Below are 18,134 nucleotides of genomic sequence, written 5' to 3' on the forward strand. Positions count from 1 at the left end.
TTTTTATGCTAAATGTTGGTAAAAAGGGGTACAATTTACTGGGGGAAATTTCCCAAGGGTTAAATTTTGGGGAGTTATTTTCCATTGATTATTTGTATTATAATATTTTTCGTTTGCTCTGTATTTTTAAATATTTTTTCAAATCAAATAGACAATAAGATTTGAATTTGGGTCAAAATAATTGCATTTATCAAGGGAAAATGAATTAAATGAATAAAACAACAATACCATTCCGCTGCATTTGCAAAATCTTGAATTTGATAATAACAAAACCCAAGTAGAGATAGAGCAGGTCTTGACTGTAAAAGAAAAAAATTTAAAAATATTAAAGAGAATTTTCAATCTTTTTATGGCGTTGCTATTTATAACACGTCAATTGGTCATACAAATCTTTTTCATATTTACACCTGTGTCACAAACCCGCTGAGGCCCAATCCCCACTGGAAAATTTGGCAAATATCCTAGAATTTCAGCCCCACTGGGAAATTGACTTACATTTCATCCCCATTCGAAACTCACTGTTTAAAAATGGCACTCAATAACCATCTGTAGTGGATTTTTTAATCTTGGAACAATAAAGTTTTTATCCCCCATTGAGATTTCAATAAAATTTCTAACCCCACTGTGGGAAAATGCTTCACCAGGTCTATATATTTCGACAACTAAGGTTTGAACACAAGAATAAGCAATAAGAACAGATAAGAATGCTTTCATTTTCATTTTTAGAAGATTTTTGATTCAACTTACCTTTTGGTGTTTTTCAAGTTCAACTTGTAGTAACTGGATGGCTTCCCCATACTTTTGCTCTTTAATCTGGAAGAATAATTTTTTTCATCAGTAATGTAGTAAAAAATTACAATAATTTCTAATCGTATCCCTGGAAACTTTTCCATCAACAATTTTCTTAGTGTTACTCAGGACTGTAATATCAGGTCACGTCTCATTGTTCTAGGGAAAAACATCTTCTGAGTTTACGTATTTTACTCAGGCCATGATATGGCTTAACACTATGCAGTTGAGTTATCACTAATGTTGGCCTGCATTCAGCAATGGCCAATTTTCAGACAACTGTCTTTCATCTACATGGCTGGATCGTAGTAATTGATGACTACTGTGCATCTCATGGCCAAACTCCTTGAGACAATGTTGAGATGCAGCAATTTCTCATGCATAATCTTCCTAGGAGAATGTTTATAAGATTTTGGTATCAACCACCGATTCATCTTTTATTCTTGTATTGAACCTAACCAATCAAGCTAACCAATTTAAGTTAATGAATGGCAATATCTAATAAGAGGCTGTGTTATCCTGTTTATTTTTACAATGATGGCTTCTCAAAAAACATTTATGATGAGATCTCCATATCAAGATTTAAAGAAAAAATTAAATGAAAGAATGAACCTTACAAGTGTGTAGATGGTCATGGTGTATTCTCCTTCTTTTACGGTTGCCATTTTGATTTGATTATTTTTGTTTTAGTATTTATTAGTAACACTGTTAAATAAGGACTCAGAAAAATACAATTTTGAAACTTTTTCATAAAATTTCCTCCCTAATTTACACTGTAATACAGTGGGAATCGAACTCGGACCTCCCAGACGGGAGTTAAGAGCGATGAATACCACACCACTAACGCCTATTTTGGAAATAAGTTGATGCCAAACAATGAAAAAATTTGAAAAAATATCTTGTGATTGTATCATATGTTCATGATGCCAGCCATTTTAGAAAAAATCAATTATAACAACTTTGGCGCACTGTACTGTCTTTGGACCTGTAAGTTTTTTAAATCTGAGGATTAAAATCATTAGTGGGGAATTTAATTGGCTTTCAGGAAATCAAAACAGAATTAAAAAATCATTTCTACATCAAGAGCTATAACAGCTTATAAAGTGAGGCCATTTTTAAGCATTTTTTTGCAAAAGTAAATGAAGACTCTCTGAGGGAATTTTTATATTCAATATACTGGTTTCTTTTGTTATTTCAAACCGGAGCTAGAAACTTCGCATTGGAGAAGACCAACCAAATTGTATTTGGGCTGATTTTGTGGAAATACTTTCTAACATACTCATCGTCTTGAACAAGTATTTTTATGAATGACAGTTGAAGTGTTTTTTCTTACAAAGCTTTTTTGTTCACATGTACCGTGAAGTTGGGTAACTTGCATCAGCATAGCCATCAAATGCCTGACCAATCAGGATGTGGTGGATGTGTAACCTGGATGTGTAACCTCAAATCTAATACAGTAAGTTGGTCTAATCTTGACACTCGTCTTCTAATTTTGACACCCTTCTTTAGAGATGGGAATAATAGGAAAGTCTGAATCGCTGATTGAAACTAATTTTCTTTGCTTAGTGATCAGAGAAGAAAACATCTTTTGTCTATCAGTTACTCCGACTTTCCTATCATTCCTATCACTATAAACTTAACTCTTCATACAAAAATTACGAGAAAACGCCTATATGCTGCACGCAAGCATATAAGCTAAAGTCCCGCAAAAGCCGGATAACAATCCGTTTTTAAAAGTTTGTAAAAAAATGCCACATAGAAGATTTTTCAAATTCAGTATGTGAATATAGAGCAGTAAAAAATACAACTTTTGTAATTTTTCTTGTTTTTGCAAAAGTTCTAGTAATGAAAATAAAGGAATAATGCTAATTGAATACTATCCACTGATGATCTGCGGCACTATTGTAAACCTAGAATTGCGTCTCTTCGCTTGAGAAGATGATTGACAGATTAAAGTTTTTCACTCGCGCGAGGGTTCGGCGAACGTTCTTCGCTCAATCCTTGGACCATGTTAAAAATGGTAAACTTGCAACAGAAAATCCTTTGTTTTATTGTCAATGATGACAGTGCAGTTATTAATTTTGTTAGATCTGACATATTGATGTTTGTAAGTGCCCTTTATAGTTTTGATTGCCATTGAATAATCATATTCTGGTTTTCATGTTATTAGTTGCTGTTTTAGAGCTTTAGAGCTAGCCTGTCTCTCTTCTCCAAAGAAGGGTGTCAGAATTAGGAGAGGGATGTCGACATTAGACCAACTTACAGTAATGATATCAAACATAATTATGCATGACATCACTTCATGATTAGGCCGCGGTCACAAATAAGTTGTGTTCGCGTTCTCCGATCGACTCACTTTCTATCTTAAAAATCAAACCCTTTTCTAGTCAGAAAGTGGAAAATTTGTTGACTTTTTAGCGATATTATTTAAAGAATTTTTTAGTTTCAGCGACTGACCGACTCACATTTTGGAGCTGGAAATGACGCAAACAAAACTTATTGGTGACCCAGGCCTTAGGAGATATTTATATATTTTACCATCCGTAAATTCTTTGTGTAAATCAGGTTTTGTTTTGATTTAACTTTGTATTTTAATGACCAGCCAGGTCATTCATTTGAGAGCTATGCAAGTTTCTCTCCACTGATGCAAGATACACAACTTAACGATAGCCGCTTAGTATGTTTTTGGAAAAAAACTGTTTTTCGGGTGCTTCCGTGCAAACTTGGATCTTTCGGATTCTACTTGTTCTTTTCTAAAAGTATTTTACACAGTACAACAAATAGGTCAAAGGTCAAGGAGGATAACTACTAAAAGAAATTCTCCAAAGGTTTGTTTTTGTATAACTTTTCTGGGTTAAAAAACATTTGGTCGCAAACTAGACTGGTCGCCAACTGGGCAGGGGGGACTTTTTATATAATTGTCAACACCCCTCCTCTAATTCCGACACCCTTTTTATCAGCTGAAATTTATAGAAAGGTTGAAACCGTTTTTCTTTGCTTAGTGGTCAGAGAGGAATAATCCTTTTTCAATCAGTGATTCAAGCTTTCATATTCAGTGAGGATGGAACTTCGATTTTTGAGGATTACAATTTTACCAGTTTCTTAGCAATTTTTGCCTCGCTAGCCCAAATCTCGCAACCTCTTTACTTTAAAAGGAAGATCGAAATTAGAGTTTTTCAGCGTTCCGAAAAAAACGCATGGCAGAAATTTTTTCATCTTCACAGGATCGATTCTCAACAACAAAATACATCTTTTGGTCTTTGGGTTTGTTTCTGACGTTTTTTCTTCAAAGAATATCGATCACTTTCCTTTTCCCCTTGAGCACGCGAGAAAAAAAAGACTAGCTCGTTTTCGTGCGGGCGAATAAAGATGAGGCGGCAATCTTGCACTGAAGGTGCTACTTAGTTTCCGCCCTATTTTGCGCCCACGATAGAATGGTTCAAACACGGGGGTAGTCTAAATGATAAACTATGTCGTTCTGTAAGTGTTTATTTTCTGAGAGATACAAATAGCAAATAGTATATTTGAATATTATTAACTTATTTATTAAAGTATTTTTGAGCGCAAGTTTAAATATACGGTTAAATAAAAAACGAATGATAACAGTTCTGTTTATTCCTCGGACCCCCGGGAAAAGTCTTTTTGCTGACTTAGCTATTTTACAAATCTCGGAAAAGAACTCCCATAGGAATTCCGATACCTAACCCAATTGGTCAATTTCGGAACGGCTTCAAGAAAGTCATAATGGCAAATAATTTTAAAAGTTTCTGAGGGAATGTGTGTAATTTATCAATGTTGATGGCTTGTTGATTCTTTAAAGAAAAAAGATAACAGGTATAGCTTTTTCTAATCCTGGAATATTGAGGTTCCAGCTACACTGATATTATTTCTTTCTCTAAAGAAGGGTGTCAGAATTAAGCGAGGGATGTTGATATTAGACCAACTTACGGTATGCCATGGGGAATTTTTCCTCCGCAGCACTTTGATTACAAAGATAGGTAGGTTCAGCAATTTTAACTTCCGCTTTATAACGTTTTCGTTGTTTTTTGCAATGCAATGTCTTCTTTTTCAAAAAAATGTCTTTTCATTTCTTCCTTGAAGTGTGTAGCAAGCCATTACAAAAAGAATTTGATAAAAGTCTGCAGTCAAAATGAAGATATCTGGAATATCTTGACTCAATACAAAAGCTTGAATTTTCAATTTTTACAGCATATTTCGGTGCCATTTTATATCCCATTTCTGGGCTAAATTGTCATCCTCAAATGTAGCAACTCCAGAAGATTTTTCAAATTTTAATTTTTTTTTCAAAACCTATTCTATCTTGAAGAGCTTTGAAAAAGAAAGAAAATGAGGGGTCATAGGCCTCCAGAAGATAAGTGGTTGTAAAGATATTCAAATTTTATTGTCAAAAATTTGACTAAAAATGTCAAAAAAAAGGTTAGGAAAATAGCTTGGAAAAATTCGAAAAATGTGTCAAAAAAGAAAAAAAATAAATTTTCCAGTCATGCTTCTTCAATTTTGCATATCTCTTTTTCTAGTGTAGCTAGAGACCTGAAATTTGGAGGGAGAATTCTTTGATGGTGTTAGAATATTATTATATAAAAACCAAAACATTTGTAAAATATTTAGTATATTTATCAAAATAACGGAAAAATCAAAATATAATAGCCGCATTCTTTTTCACCGTCCAACATATCAAAATAACGAAAGATATATATTTTTTTGAAAAAGAAGACATTGCATTGTTTTATTTTTATTTTTGAAGAAAAGTAGCTTGGAAAAGGTTGAAATGAGTCAAAAAAGGTGGTAGGACAGGGTAGGACCCATTTTCAAGAGGCCTCTGGAAACGGAGGAACAAAAACTTATGAGTAAAGAATAAGTTTTTCTGAAAGGAGAAACCCCAAATGAAAAGAAAATCCATTTCGGCAGAAATAAAAACTTTTTTTTGGGACATTCCCATGCAAAAGAAGCAAAAAAGTGAAAAAAACTAAATGAAAATGAAAGAACTAAAATTAGCGAATGTGATTTTTGAATTCCTCACCCTTTTTCTGATAAACATACAAAGTTTCAGCCTTCAAATACATTTTCCTCTGTTTCCAGACACATTTGTTCATCGATAGTTGCAATTTTTTTCTCTCCCGTCGGCAAACAATTTTCAAAATGTTGCAAAACATTCGGCATTTTACCAATTTGCCGTCTAGTCTAGCCTGTGTCCGCAGTGTTATATACCAGACCCCCGCGCTCGATAGGATCGATCATCGGAACGGCTCGATGACGGATCGATATGTGATCGATGGATTACTTATCGATCCGGATAGGAGATCGATAGAGGATCGATACTCAAGATTTTTTTAAGCTTATGATTAGTTATCGATCTATCATCGATCTATCATCGATCTTTTATCGATCTTATCAACCCTATCGACTCTTTCTAAAAATCGAGCTCTAATATTAATAGATCTTTCTCGCTATCGATTACCTATCGACACCTATCGATTACCTATCGACACCTATCGACACCTATCGATTACCTATCGACACCCTTTATCTATCAGTTACATCAATATGCCTTCTTACCTGTCTTTATAAATATAAATAAAAGTAATCACGGAAAAGGACGCGAAAAAAAAAGACATAAGTGTGAGAACAGAGTAATCAAACTCGTTAGAAAAAGTACCATTAGAAGTCATAAAAAATCAACCTGAATAAATGCAATCGAAATTCCAGAGAACTTCATAATTCCCCAAACAACATTACATTACTATCTCAAACTCCCATCACATAAATTTTACAATTACGTCAGAGTAGACTACACTCGCCACCGAAGAGGTTTATTTGGAAAGGGTAATTATATTTTATTGTTCGCTTCTTTTTTAAAGATTCGCCGGGTTGGAAAAGTATGAATTTCTTTGTACATATTTTACCTACCCCAAATATTTAGGAGGCTGAGTTTTAAACGAATCGTCAAGTTGAAACGAACGATAAATGTATCAAGGTCTGTTTTATTTACCCCCTGGTGACTTAACAAAAGAGACTTAACTCGATGTTACAATCCAATTATTGAAAGTTTGTCTCAGTCTTTTTATAATGAGCGAGACATATGTTCTCTGATTACGCAATTTTCATATTGACATTTTCGAGGCATTTTGATGTAACTGTCTATCCAATCAAAATATCGACCGTTTTTTTATATTGATTAATCGATCCATATCGATCTAATGGCGTCAAACCGGATTTACATATCGGTACTTATCTGGCACCCGATGTAGAAATTTTCTTTCTACACGCTAAGAAAGCTCTGGGAAAAGGTCGGGGAAACTTTCAATATCTGCTTGAAGGTTTAGATTACGGAATTTCGCCTGAGCCCTAGCTCCGAACTTAAAAAAACGGAGGGGGCCGGCTTAAAAATAGCTTGCGTTTTTTACGCAATTAACGTCTATTCCACCAGGAGAAAGTTTTGGGAAAAAAACTTACCACTTTTCCAATCTTTCACACTTTTACAACTTTCCTAACCAAGACTTTGTACAGTCAGGTACTATTGCAAACTAGGAGAAATGCGTGTATTTCGCTTAAATAGGATGATTTATCCTAAATAAGATAAAATCGATAGCTTAGTTAGGAGAAATAGCAGAAAAAGTTGATTTTCTGAACAAATTCAGAGATCCGCGTCAAGCTTTGCATAAATTTAAGAAATTTGGAGCCAGTATAGTATGCTTGTGAAGTCTGATCCATCAGTCAGCGTGCGTTCAGAAGTTATTCAACTTTTGACAAACTTCAGATTTTATGCATCAAACTCTCTTAGTAAAAACTTTGCTCGTAACGATGTTTTGAAGAAATAGAAACTTAGATATAAATAAACTTATCCTATTGTAGTAGACACATTTGCGCAATTTACGTTTGTGTGGTTTGTGTCAAGGAGAATGAACACTTTCTCGTCCTTCGACACTTTTCATTCACGCTCATATTTTTCATACGGCAAAGCGTGTAACAAAAGCATTATTTCTCCTAATTTGTATATTTTATCCAAAATAGGATAAATGTTTAATATTTTTTCACTCCGCGCTGATAAGAAGCTAACATTTGGCCTAACATGATCTTCTTTATGAGTATAATTGATTCAGAGAGTTAAAAAGACGCGGATCTCTGAAGTTGTTCAGAAAATCAACTTTTTCTTCTATTTCTCCTAACTAAGCTATCGATTTTATCTTATTTAGGATAATTCATCTTAATTAAGCGAAATACCCGCATTTCTCCTAATTTGCAATAGTACTCGACTGTTGTAAATGTTTTTAAAAATGGGGGATTTTCCATGGTTGCAACATGGTAGCACGAAATAGAAAATATTTCCATAATTTTTTTCAAGTAAAGGTGACCTTGGAAAATCGTAATTTATGCGCCCGCTATAATTTATTTATTCATGAAATCGAAAGTGAAAGTTCTTTATTCGATTGCTATTGGAGGATGGTATGCATAATTTTCATTTGAGCCTGGAATAATTATGACATCATAGATCCCATTTTCCCACCAAAATACCAAAACTTTGCAAATCCAAATGATTGCTGTTGTTTGCTGGGAGAGTTTGGAAAAGTCCTATTTTTCACATCTTTACAACTTTCAAGGATGCTTTTTTGAGATGGGGAAAATGGGAAGGTATTTTACAATTTTTACAAACTCTCCAATTTTTCTGGCCAAAACTTTGACTTTTTGATGGGAAAAGTGGGAGAACTAGGAAATTTATGTACCAAAACTTTCTCCTGCACTTTGCAACTTTTTCGAATGTTTTGAGCCCGGGTTTTCGGGATTTACAGGCTCGATGTATGATCGATACATGATCGATACATGATAGATGCATAATCGATATATAATCGATTTATAATCGATGCATAATCGATTTATAATCGATTCATAATCGATTTATAATCGATTTATACTCTCGATTAATGATCGATGACGAATCGATTAATGATCGATGACGAATCGATTAACGATCGATGACGAATCGATTAACGATCGATGACGAATCGATTAACGATTGATAACGAATCGATTACCGATCGATGACTAATCGATTAACGATCGATGACTAATCGATTAACGATCAATGACGAATCGATTAACGATCGATGACGAATCGATATACTCGATTGAAATACTAGCTCGATAATAGATCAACGATGAAGGATCGATACTCAAGACTTTTTAATGGCTGAATCTTCCATCGATCTCCTATCCGGATCGATAAGTAATCCATCGACAGTGCTGCAAATAGGGAAATTTCATTTGGCCGGTAAATTTTGGAGTGTAACGAGCAGGGGGTCTGGCGGAACCATATTAGTCTGTAATGACCTTTGGATTGGCTAAACACCTATTTTGATTTAAAAACTGCTCCTCTTTTAATTAGAAGCGCTATTAAAAAGCCTCTAATCTAAAATTTTAACCGGACAAAATGAAAAACTGAGCTTCAGAATGACCGGTAGAAACTACAAAATGTCCGGTATTTACCGGTCACCGGCCGTTATTTGCAGCACTGATCGATCACATATCGATCCGTCATCGAGCCGTTCCGATGATCGATCCTATCGAGCGCGGGGGTCTGGTATATATCGCTATAAAGCTAAGATCACGGGCTTTCATTTAGTAAAAACTGGAACGCTTTAGCATACATAGAAAAAAAGTTTGAAGGGTTCAAAGTTTACGGATAAATGAAACATTTGGTTTGACGTCAACGAAAGTTGCATAACTTCTGGTGTCTAAAAAGGTGCTATTTTAGCGGAACCAAAATCTCATTTCCGGAATCGCTTATCATTAGGAGGTGTATGACCCCTCATTTTTTTCTTTTTTGAAGCTCTACAAGATGAACTAGGTTTGATTGCCACCAGAAAAGTTTTAATTTGACCCTGGATTAGAATGGGAATGGCTACCAACCTGCCTTCAGAATTCAGATCAGTTCAGAGAACTAACAGAGGTTTACCGTGTGCGTAAGAAAATTACGAACAGCTGTTATCAGCTGTTGTCAGGTTACTAGTCTAGTTTAGGATGTTTTGAAGATTTGCTACATACGAAGTTATACGACAACACGTCTTAGTATATCATATCATACTTACCTACATTTCAAGTCAAGGTGGTTCTGACATTTATTTATGTCGTATCGATGGACGCCATTTTGGCAAATAATATACCGGAAGACGATGGAGTGTAAATAATTCTAAGTTAGATTACTGACCATACAATAAGATCATTTAGTTCAAAAAATTAGTTAGAATCTCTATCAAAAAGAAATTTTTTTAAATTCCAATATTAATTTAAAAGTTTCTAAGTCTTTTAAAATTTGTTTGTGAATAATAAATTCGAACAAATTTTTAACTTTGTATGGTCTGTAAAATAAATGTTACAATTTGAATGCCGGTACGGAGAAATTTTTTTTTTAAGAAAATGAAAGTAAAAAAGTCGGACATTTTTGTAACAAACTATTAAAATTAAGTTATTATTGTATGGCCATGGATATTATCATTTGGTTATATCACTATTATATAGTTATAATTATATTTCCATCGTTATTTCAATCTTTATAATATGATCATAGTACTCCATATATTAAATGGCTGTTGGAAACAACTGGAAAATTGAGATATCAGAAAACAAGAAAGCTAGCTTGATCGAATTTTTTGGGTAATTTTTTTTCTTCATATTCTGCCTTGATTTCTCACTAGGCTGTCAGGTACGTAAGGGTATTGTTGTTGTATTTTTAGGATTAGAGAATCAAGTAAGCTATTCAGAATAGAAAAACTGAGCATGGCAAAAACTTACTTTTATTGTTTTGCGTTAATAGTCAATAACAATCAGTCTAAACTTAAACTTACTCCTATATCAGGATTAGAAACTAGGCTAGTCTTACCTCTTTTATCTTTTCCTTTACAACAATACAATGCTGATAAGTTGACACTTAACACATGTGTACATGTACATTGACAAGTAATCCCTGATCTGAGAGAAGTTTTTATAGAAATCTGGCAACAAAAATAAAAGTGGTCTCTTCTACTGATTGCTTCTCAGCGCTCCTTTGCAGCTGTTTATCAAATTTCCACCAATGAGGTTGCAGCATTTCAAACAACCCTTCTTTTTGGCACCCATGGCCTTTCAGTGCCTTGCACAACAGGCGCTGTAAAAACGACCCTGCCGACTAGTCATACTCCCCGGACAGTCCGGCGGGGTATTTGTTTCCCGCATCCGGGGATTTTTTCATTTATTTTTGAGACTTACCCCGGACACCCCGGACTGACCGCGCGGTCTGGAGACGGGCAAAAATGGCAGCGTGAGCATTTCTCCGACTTTCAAAAAATGATGTTGGTGTGGTCAAGTGCCGGACAGAGTAACTTTACTTTAGCGTTGCACAAGTGTTTCAACCGGTATTCCAACAAAGCCATATTTTGGTTTGTACAGAAATTTTGCCCGCTCAAATCTAAACAACAAAATGGTCAATCTCACTAAAGCAAAACATTGCGGCCACGACATTTCCCTGGCTGACCGCGCACTAACCTTATCCGGCCGTGCGGTTTGCTTCGCACCATACCCTGGACATTTGAAAACGCCTCAAAAGAAAATGTCCGGGGTATTTTTTCCTCGCGCGTAATGGTGCCCCCAGACGTATGTCTGGTGATATTATCATTTATTTTCAACCCCGGACAAATACCCCGGACTGTCCGGAGGGTCGTCTGTAAAATCCTACCCTTCATATATTTGTTTCAATCCGTGGCTTAGATTTTGGAAAACCTGGAAATATGATAAATTTTCAGAAAAATCAGGGAAACTCAGGGAAACCCAGGGAAAAATTTTTTTTTCCAAGTCTGCTCAGGGAAACTCAGGGAATTTTATTTTTTGAAGAATGAATGGAAAAAATAGATTTAAAAGTTTCTTTAGTTTTAAAGTGTTTATTCATATGCAGTATTTTAGCTTTAATTTTTACCTTAGTTTTACCATTTGATTTGTGTGCCTTTTGTTTAAAGATACATCTCTTTTGACTCTGCTTAGTTTTTATGGTTTGCTTGATACTCAGGGAAAAAATAGCTAAAATGAGGAATTTCTCAGGGAAAAAACCTTTGAAAATTGATTAAAATTCAGGGAAACTCAGGGAGTTTTATTTTCGAAGGTCTGTCTGAACCCTGATTTTGATAAAGAATAGGTGCAAAAAAGTGAAACATAGAAAAGTTTCATTTTTCATTGCATTAATCGAAATGGGGGATTAGGAAAATTTTCTATGTTTAGTTTTTTTGCACAAACCCCTGTAACTATGGGCAAGCACCCCGTTGCTAAGATGTTGGCTTGAAATCGAAAACGAAACCACTCTCAAAACGAAAGTAAAATCGGCCCGTACTCGAAATCCCGTAATCTTGATATATAGACCTTTTCGCCTTGCCTTTCCGTCTTCCATATTGAATTGTATGCAAAAATTATGGTTGTCGAATTGCCATGGTGAAATTCCTTTAGAAAGTATGCAAAACATATGCAAAAAGAAAGTATTAATATAAAACTTACGTATGCATACCGTCAACTGCTCTACTTGGCACTTGGGACTATCTGACAAAACACCATGCCATGGACGGCAATTTGGCCACTATTACACCGAACCTCCAAAGTCATGATTTGAGTTATTGAACGGCGTATTAAAAAATACATGATTTCTCTTTTGCACTGAGTAGGCTTTTAAATCGAAATATGAAAAAAATCTGTAGTGGAACACACGCGAGCGTTTGTGCACGCACTCTAAGAGGAATGAAGAAGTATGATTGATAAACTTGGTGGAGTTATCAAAACAAATTTGTTGTCAAAGAGATTTAACAGTAAGTGAAAATACAGACCAGACATCAAACAGTCCCATGTTTCGACCAATCGTCCCAAGTTAGAGCAGTTGACAGTGCTGCTTTCAGTTTGCGTGTTTTGAAAGTTTGATGTGTGTATATACCGTCAACTGCTCTAACTTGGGACGCTTGGTCGTAACACGGGACCGACTGATATCTGGTCTGTATTTTCACTGACTGTTAAATCTCTTTGACAACAAATTTGTTTTGATAACTCCATCAAGTTTATCAATCATACTTTCTGTCATAGCATCTCATGATAAGAGAGAAATAGAGAACGCCCGCCGCCTAACTGCCTATCGCCAGATGGGATTAACAAATAATGAGTGTGTAACTTGCCGCACAAGTGACATCAAACGCTCCATTGTTTGGCCACTAATTTGTTCTTCTTCGTTCTAGACATCACGTGTGTTTCACTATGAACTTCTAAATTGAAATATGAAAAAAAACCGTAGTGCGTCGTAGTGAAACATGTGTGAGTGTCTGTGCGCTCTGTGCTTGAGGAAAAAGGATAAATCGACGACAGCACGATGGAGTGTTTGACGGCATTCGCACGGCAAATTACAGACTGGTTATTTGTTCATCATATTGTGCGGTAAGGGCTTATTAGGTAGGGTGCGCACTTGTTGGGATTTTTGGCGCGGAACAAGGAAGAATTCACCGAAATGAACTTCAATGCATTAGTACTTACCTTTAAATCATTCAAATCTTTTCATTCTTTTTTTCCTAAAATATTGATGTTTTTCGACGTCAAGGTGAAAACACGACCTAGCGCTCATTACGACACCAGAAAATTCTTGACCAACATGGAAACAAATGGCTGTTGCTAATGAGCATCTTTTCAATCGCGGGTTTTTTAGATTAGGCTACAATCTATCACATGCTACTTTATTTGAAAATCTACAGGCCCTCTGGAATTTCGAAAAATATAAAAAATTGTGATTTTTCTACAAGAAAAGTAGTATACATCACCTGAAAGCTGAGGTTTTCAGCTTTCTAGTTTTAAAATTTGTTTTTAGCTATCATTTCCAGCTCACTAGCGATAAGCCAAAGTTTAACAGTCAATCAGGTCGATTTTCAGACTGTGCCAGCAAAACTCTGCATGCCCTGTCACACGGAAGGCTAGATTTCATCTGCCATTTTTTGTGCTTTCAAAAAATTATTTCTTGCTGGTGCGGGGTAAGCAGACAATTCTTTAGAAAGGTAATTTTTTATGTTTTGAATATTGAATAACTTTGGAAATACTTGTATGACCAATTTTAATAAACGACTCCTTATTTTTCTCACAAAGGTAATCACTGGAGGGAAACATGCACAGACTCCAATTTATAGACCAACTAAAGCAGTATTATTCTCTTCAAAGTGTTGACATGGAAACATAATGACAAAATTACTTGACATAAGAAAAACGTACTTCATTCAGAATCACTTTTCTTTTCCCACAACAACATGTTATAAGTTTCGAGAGCGTGATTGTATATGACTCCTCTGCATACCTTCCCCCGTTTTTGCAACTTGTTTAAAAAATATAAAAACTGGATGCATACCAAAAGGATAAAAGGAGAACAGTGATTAATTTTCTGCAATTCTGGTCCATTATAAACTGGCCCTTTATTTTTTTTCTTTTTCTTTTTGCTGTCTCTACGACGTCTCTACAGCGGCCGAGAGGGTGGGGAATATTGTGTGGGGAATATTGTGTGGGAGGAGTGCACACTATGAGCTATCTATGTTAATGGTACCAAGTTAAAAAAGTATACGTTATGTTACATTTTCAATTAATCTTTTAAGTTACAATGGTATGATGGTTGAAATTGATAGTGAAATGTTGTGTTCTTTGTACATTCAAATTTTTTTTTTAGATATGAGACTGCAAAATGAATAATGAAAGTAGTGAAAAATTAATTAATGAGCGTACACCTCTAAAAAAATCTGTCAGTTTTGACAGTCAGACTCGTGCTCCAAGTCACATTCTTAACATTAATAACAAAATGAATGGAACAAGAAAACGAGCCCAAAGTTTAAGAGATATGGCAAGTTCAAAAAGTGATGAAATTGTCAGTGGCGTTCGAGTAAAATCAAACAAAAGAGCCTCCAAAAGAAAGCCCACTGATCATCGTCTTGTTGAAAAGAACGGTAAAAGAAATGTCAAATCTAGACATTTACCACGTGATCGTTATCTTCAAGATATTTTTACAACAATTATTGATGCAAAATGGAAATGGATGCTGGTTGTCTTCACCTTGTTTTATCTTGGTTTGTATCATATTATACCTTTTTATTACCTTACTTTTACCTTTCTAAGTACATATTTGTGGTCACGGGGGAGATTTCCTAATAAACTCATGAAAACTAATCAAACCTTCTTAGGTCAAATGTTTCCTTAACTTATTTACCTATTTTTGCTAGTCAGTTAACCCTATTCATCCTAGGCTTTTAAGGGCGGTTCAAAACTAGGGGGGGGGGGCTTTTCCTGTACCACCCCTTTAAACTTTTGATCCAGTGGGTCTTTTTGGATGAAATTTGGCACACAAGATCCTTGTCACATAAGGCAACTTTTGACGAAAAATCTTTTTGATGGACGTTACTCGTCATGCCCAAAGTGAGCAAAAACTGAAAATTTCCTTTGTTCTTATAAATAGCTATTGTATTCTAACAAATGCTTTAGAAAAAAGTTACTTGAGTCTAAAATGCTTATTTTATCCTAAATATTCAATAAATTACGCTTTAAACAATATATATCTGACATAAAAAATAAATTTGTATTGGAAAAGTGTCAATTTTTGTGACACTTTTTTTTTAGTAATGTCATCATGCTCATAATGTCATCATGCTCAAGGTGTCAAATTTTTTATTTATTTTGAAGCTAAATAAAAGTTAGGAATTTACAGAAAATTTCATGGCAAAAACTCTATTATTTCAGGAGCTATTACCATTAATCTGACCTCCACCCCCCTAGGACGAATAGGGTTGAGAGAATATGAAAACTTATTCTTCATAAACAGAACAACGTTCATAACAACATTTCATCATTATGTTGCATCTATCTCTTTTTGATAATTCTTGACTTGAATGATGGTAGGTTAATCTTTTTTCAAATTTAGGATCATGGCTAGCTGTGGGTTTTCTATGGTGGCTAATACTCATTTCACACGGTGAAAAGTGTTTTACAAACGTAACAAATTTCACAGAAGCTTTTTTGATGTCAATAGAGACATCAGTTACAATTGGTTACGGTACCAGGCAGATCACTTCGGAATGTCCTCAGGCAGTTCTACTTTTAATCATTCAAGCGTCACTCAGTTGTTTAACAGATGCAGTCATCATGGGTTTAATTTTCACCAAGGTGGCACGTCCAGGAAAGCGACAGAGTACCATAGTTTTTTCAGAGAAAGCAGTTGTTAACAAAAAGGATGATAAATACTGTCTCATGTTTAAAATTGCTGATGTACGAAAACGCCAACTTGTTGAGTGTCATGTGCGGTTGCATCTATTTCGAAGATATAAAACTTTAGAGGGTCAATTCCTCACCCAACAAGACCAACTGCGAGTGGGTATGGACTGGTATAACATTCGTGATGACAGTGATAGACTCTTTTTAATGACACCTTGTAATGTAGTACATGTAATAGACAGGAAAAGTCCTTTTTATCATATTTCTAAAGAGAAGTTGATGGCTTCAGATTGGGAATTGGTTGTCATTTTAGAAGGTATTGTTGAAGCAACAGGTTGCACATTACAAACACGTACATCTTATTTAGCTGATGAAGTTATTTGGGGATACGACTTTGTTGAAATGGTATGTTTGCCCTGTTTTTATATATTTTATAAGGTTTATTATGTCCCGTCTCGTCTTTCTCTTTGATAATTCCGTTGAAAAAAAGGAAACTTTAAATTACCTGTCATAAGAAGAAGGAGTTCTTTCTATTTCAATACCATAATTATCAATGTTTCTTTCTAGTGTGCAAAAGTTTCTCTCAAACTGGCAAGTAGTATAATGAAAAAGTGTAAATGGTTCTAATGAGACTCTAGACTGCTAAATAAAGGAGCAGGCATCCTCGTAAATAAAAGCCATTCATATTTTGTTTCTCTTGCATTGACTACACAATCTCAAACTTAAAATTCATGCAATAGATGAGTTAAGGGCTAAGCATTTGCTACTTTCAGTTTTATAATATTTCATAATTTTCATCTCAGGCTGATGATTGGACAGAGGACGAAGGTATTCTTTACAATTTGGCTGACATCAATAACATAGAACGTTGTATGTACAACATGCCAGAATGCAGTGCGTCTTCATATTATAAGAAAATTTTGAAAGACCCAGACCCAAATGATGTTTATGGAGAACAGGATGAGCTTTGGGACGACGAGAATTTTATACCACCCGGTTTTGCCACTGGTCGAGTTTTACCAACTCATAAAGAGTTAACCACAAGTGATAATAATTCTGTATTTTCATAGACGCATCAACAAAATTTAGTATAAAATTTTAAAATTCATATTTTTGTGTAAGATTTTATTTGGGTCTTCTAAACTTTTTGAATCTCTCAAGTTGTCAATTTAAAATGTTAAATGTATAAGGAAATTGTAAATTTTTTAAAAATATATATACAATTTTTCTTTTCCTGCTTTAGTTTTTAGCTCGAATACTTATGTTTTACTTTTGCCATTGTTTTTACACAACACCTTTTTTTTAAATGTTTTTAGCAAGAAATGGGTATCACAGTTTTATATATTATCATGTATTATATGAATTATGCATATAAGTTTAAATTGTAAATTTTAAAGCATTGATATAGAGGAGATTATAATTGTAAATTAAATTGTAATCAGCACACAAGTTTTTATTTTTTTTAAGATTACTTTTTTGAGAACAACAATCTACTAAGCTACACCCAGGCTGTAAACTTTTATTTTGATATTTTAGGTTTCTGGTTTACCGCCTGGCCTATCTAAAGCGATTTGCATTCCAATATCGGTACTGTGCCTGTCTAGATTTTTTCGAAGCTGAGTCGATGTAATTTTGTAACTTACCTACATACATTTATGATTAAATTTGTTCGTTAACTTTGAATTTTAACCGTTATTGTGCCTGTCTAGATTTTTTCAAAGCTGAGTCAATGTAATAATTGTAAGATACATACATTTATGATTAAATTAGTTTGTTAACTTTGAATTTTAACCGTTTTTATACATATGTTATATCACCATTAAGTAATTTCTGATTTTAATTTCCATTGTTTTGTTCTATCTCTCCTTTTATAGTTAATAAAATATTTTACAACTTGTCTACGAGTCTTGATTTTTGGTTTTAAGGGCCCTTAACTTTCTGCATAGCGATTCTTTCATATTGTTTAATCGAACTAAAAGGGACTAAAAGCTCTAAAATCGAAATGAAGGGTCGCTTATCATTAAAGGAATGATCACATGGTTTGAGATATTTGGCATGTGAGTTCCTTCTATTTCCAATAACAAAATCTCAAAATATTT

At 34.5% G+C, this 18,134-nt stretch overlaps 2 protein-coding genes across 2 annotated transcripts in view; one reads left to right on the plus strand and one right to left on the minus strand.

Moving 5' to 3' along the window:
* The window catches only part of LOC136821484 (intraflagellar transport protein 70A-like), a 30,787-nt gene extending 29,291 nt beyond the window's left edge, over positions 1-1,496 (minus strand). Inside the window, exons 1-3 of the mRNA XM_067077715.1 lie at positions 1,407-1,496; positions 748-813; positions 229-299 (exon numbers count right to left, since the gene is read on the minus strand). Coding sequence (XP_066933816.1) covers positions 229-299; positions 748-813; positions 1,407-1,454 — 185 coding nt within the window. The 5' untranslated portion in view covers positions 1,455-1,496. The remainder of the gene's footprint in view (positions 1-228; positions 300-747; positions 814-1,406) is intronic.
* Positions 1,497-14,463: 12,967 nt separating this feature from the next.
* Positions 14,464-17,936, plus strand: LOC136821474 (G protein-activated inward rectifier potassium channel 3-like). Its single transcript, XM_067077708.1, has 3 exons — positions 14,464-14,897; positions 15,746-16,440; positions 16,839-17,936. Exons 1-3 carry the CDS (start codon positions 14,519-14,521, stop codon positions 17,103-17,105), a joined length of 1,341 nt encoding a protein of 446 aa, XP_066933809.1. The 5' UTR covers positions 14,464-14,518; the 3' UTR covers positions 17,106-17,936.
* The last annotated feature ends 198 nt before the right edge of the window (positions 17,937-18,134 follow it).

Source organism: Clytia hemisphaerica, unplaced genomic scaffold, assembly GCF_902728285.1.
Source record: "Clytia hemisphaerica strain Z4C2 unplaced genomic scaffold, Clytia hemisphaerica genome assembly, whole genome shotgun sequence".
Classification (NCBI taxonomy): Eukaryota; Metazoa; Cnidaria; class Hydrozoa; order Leptothecata; family Clytiidae; genus Clytia; species Clytia hemisphaerica.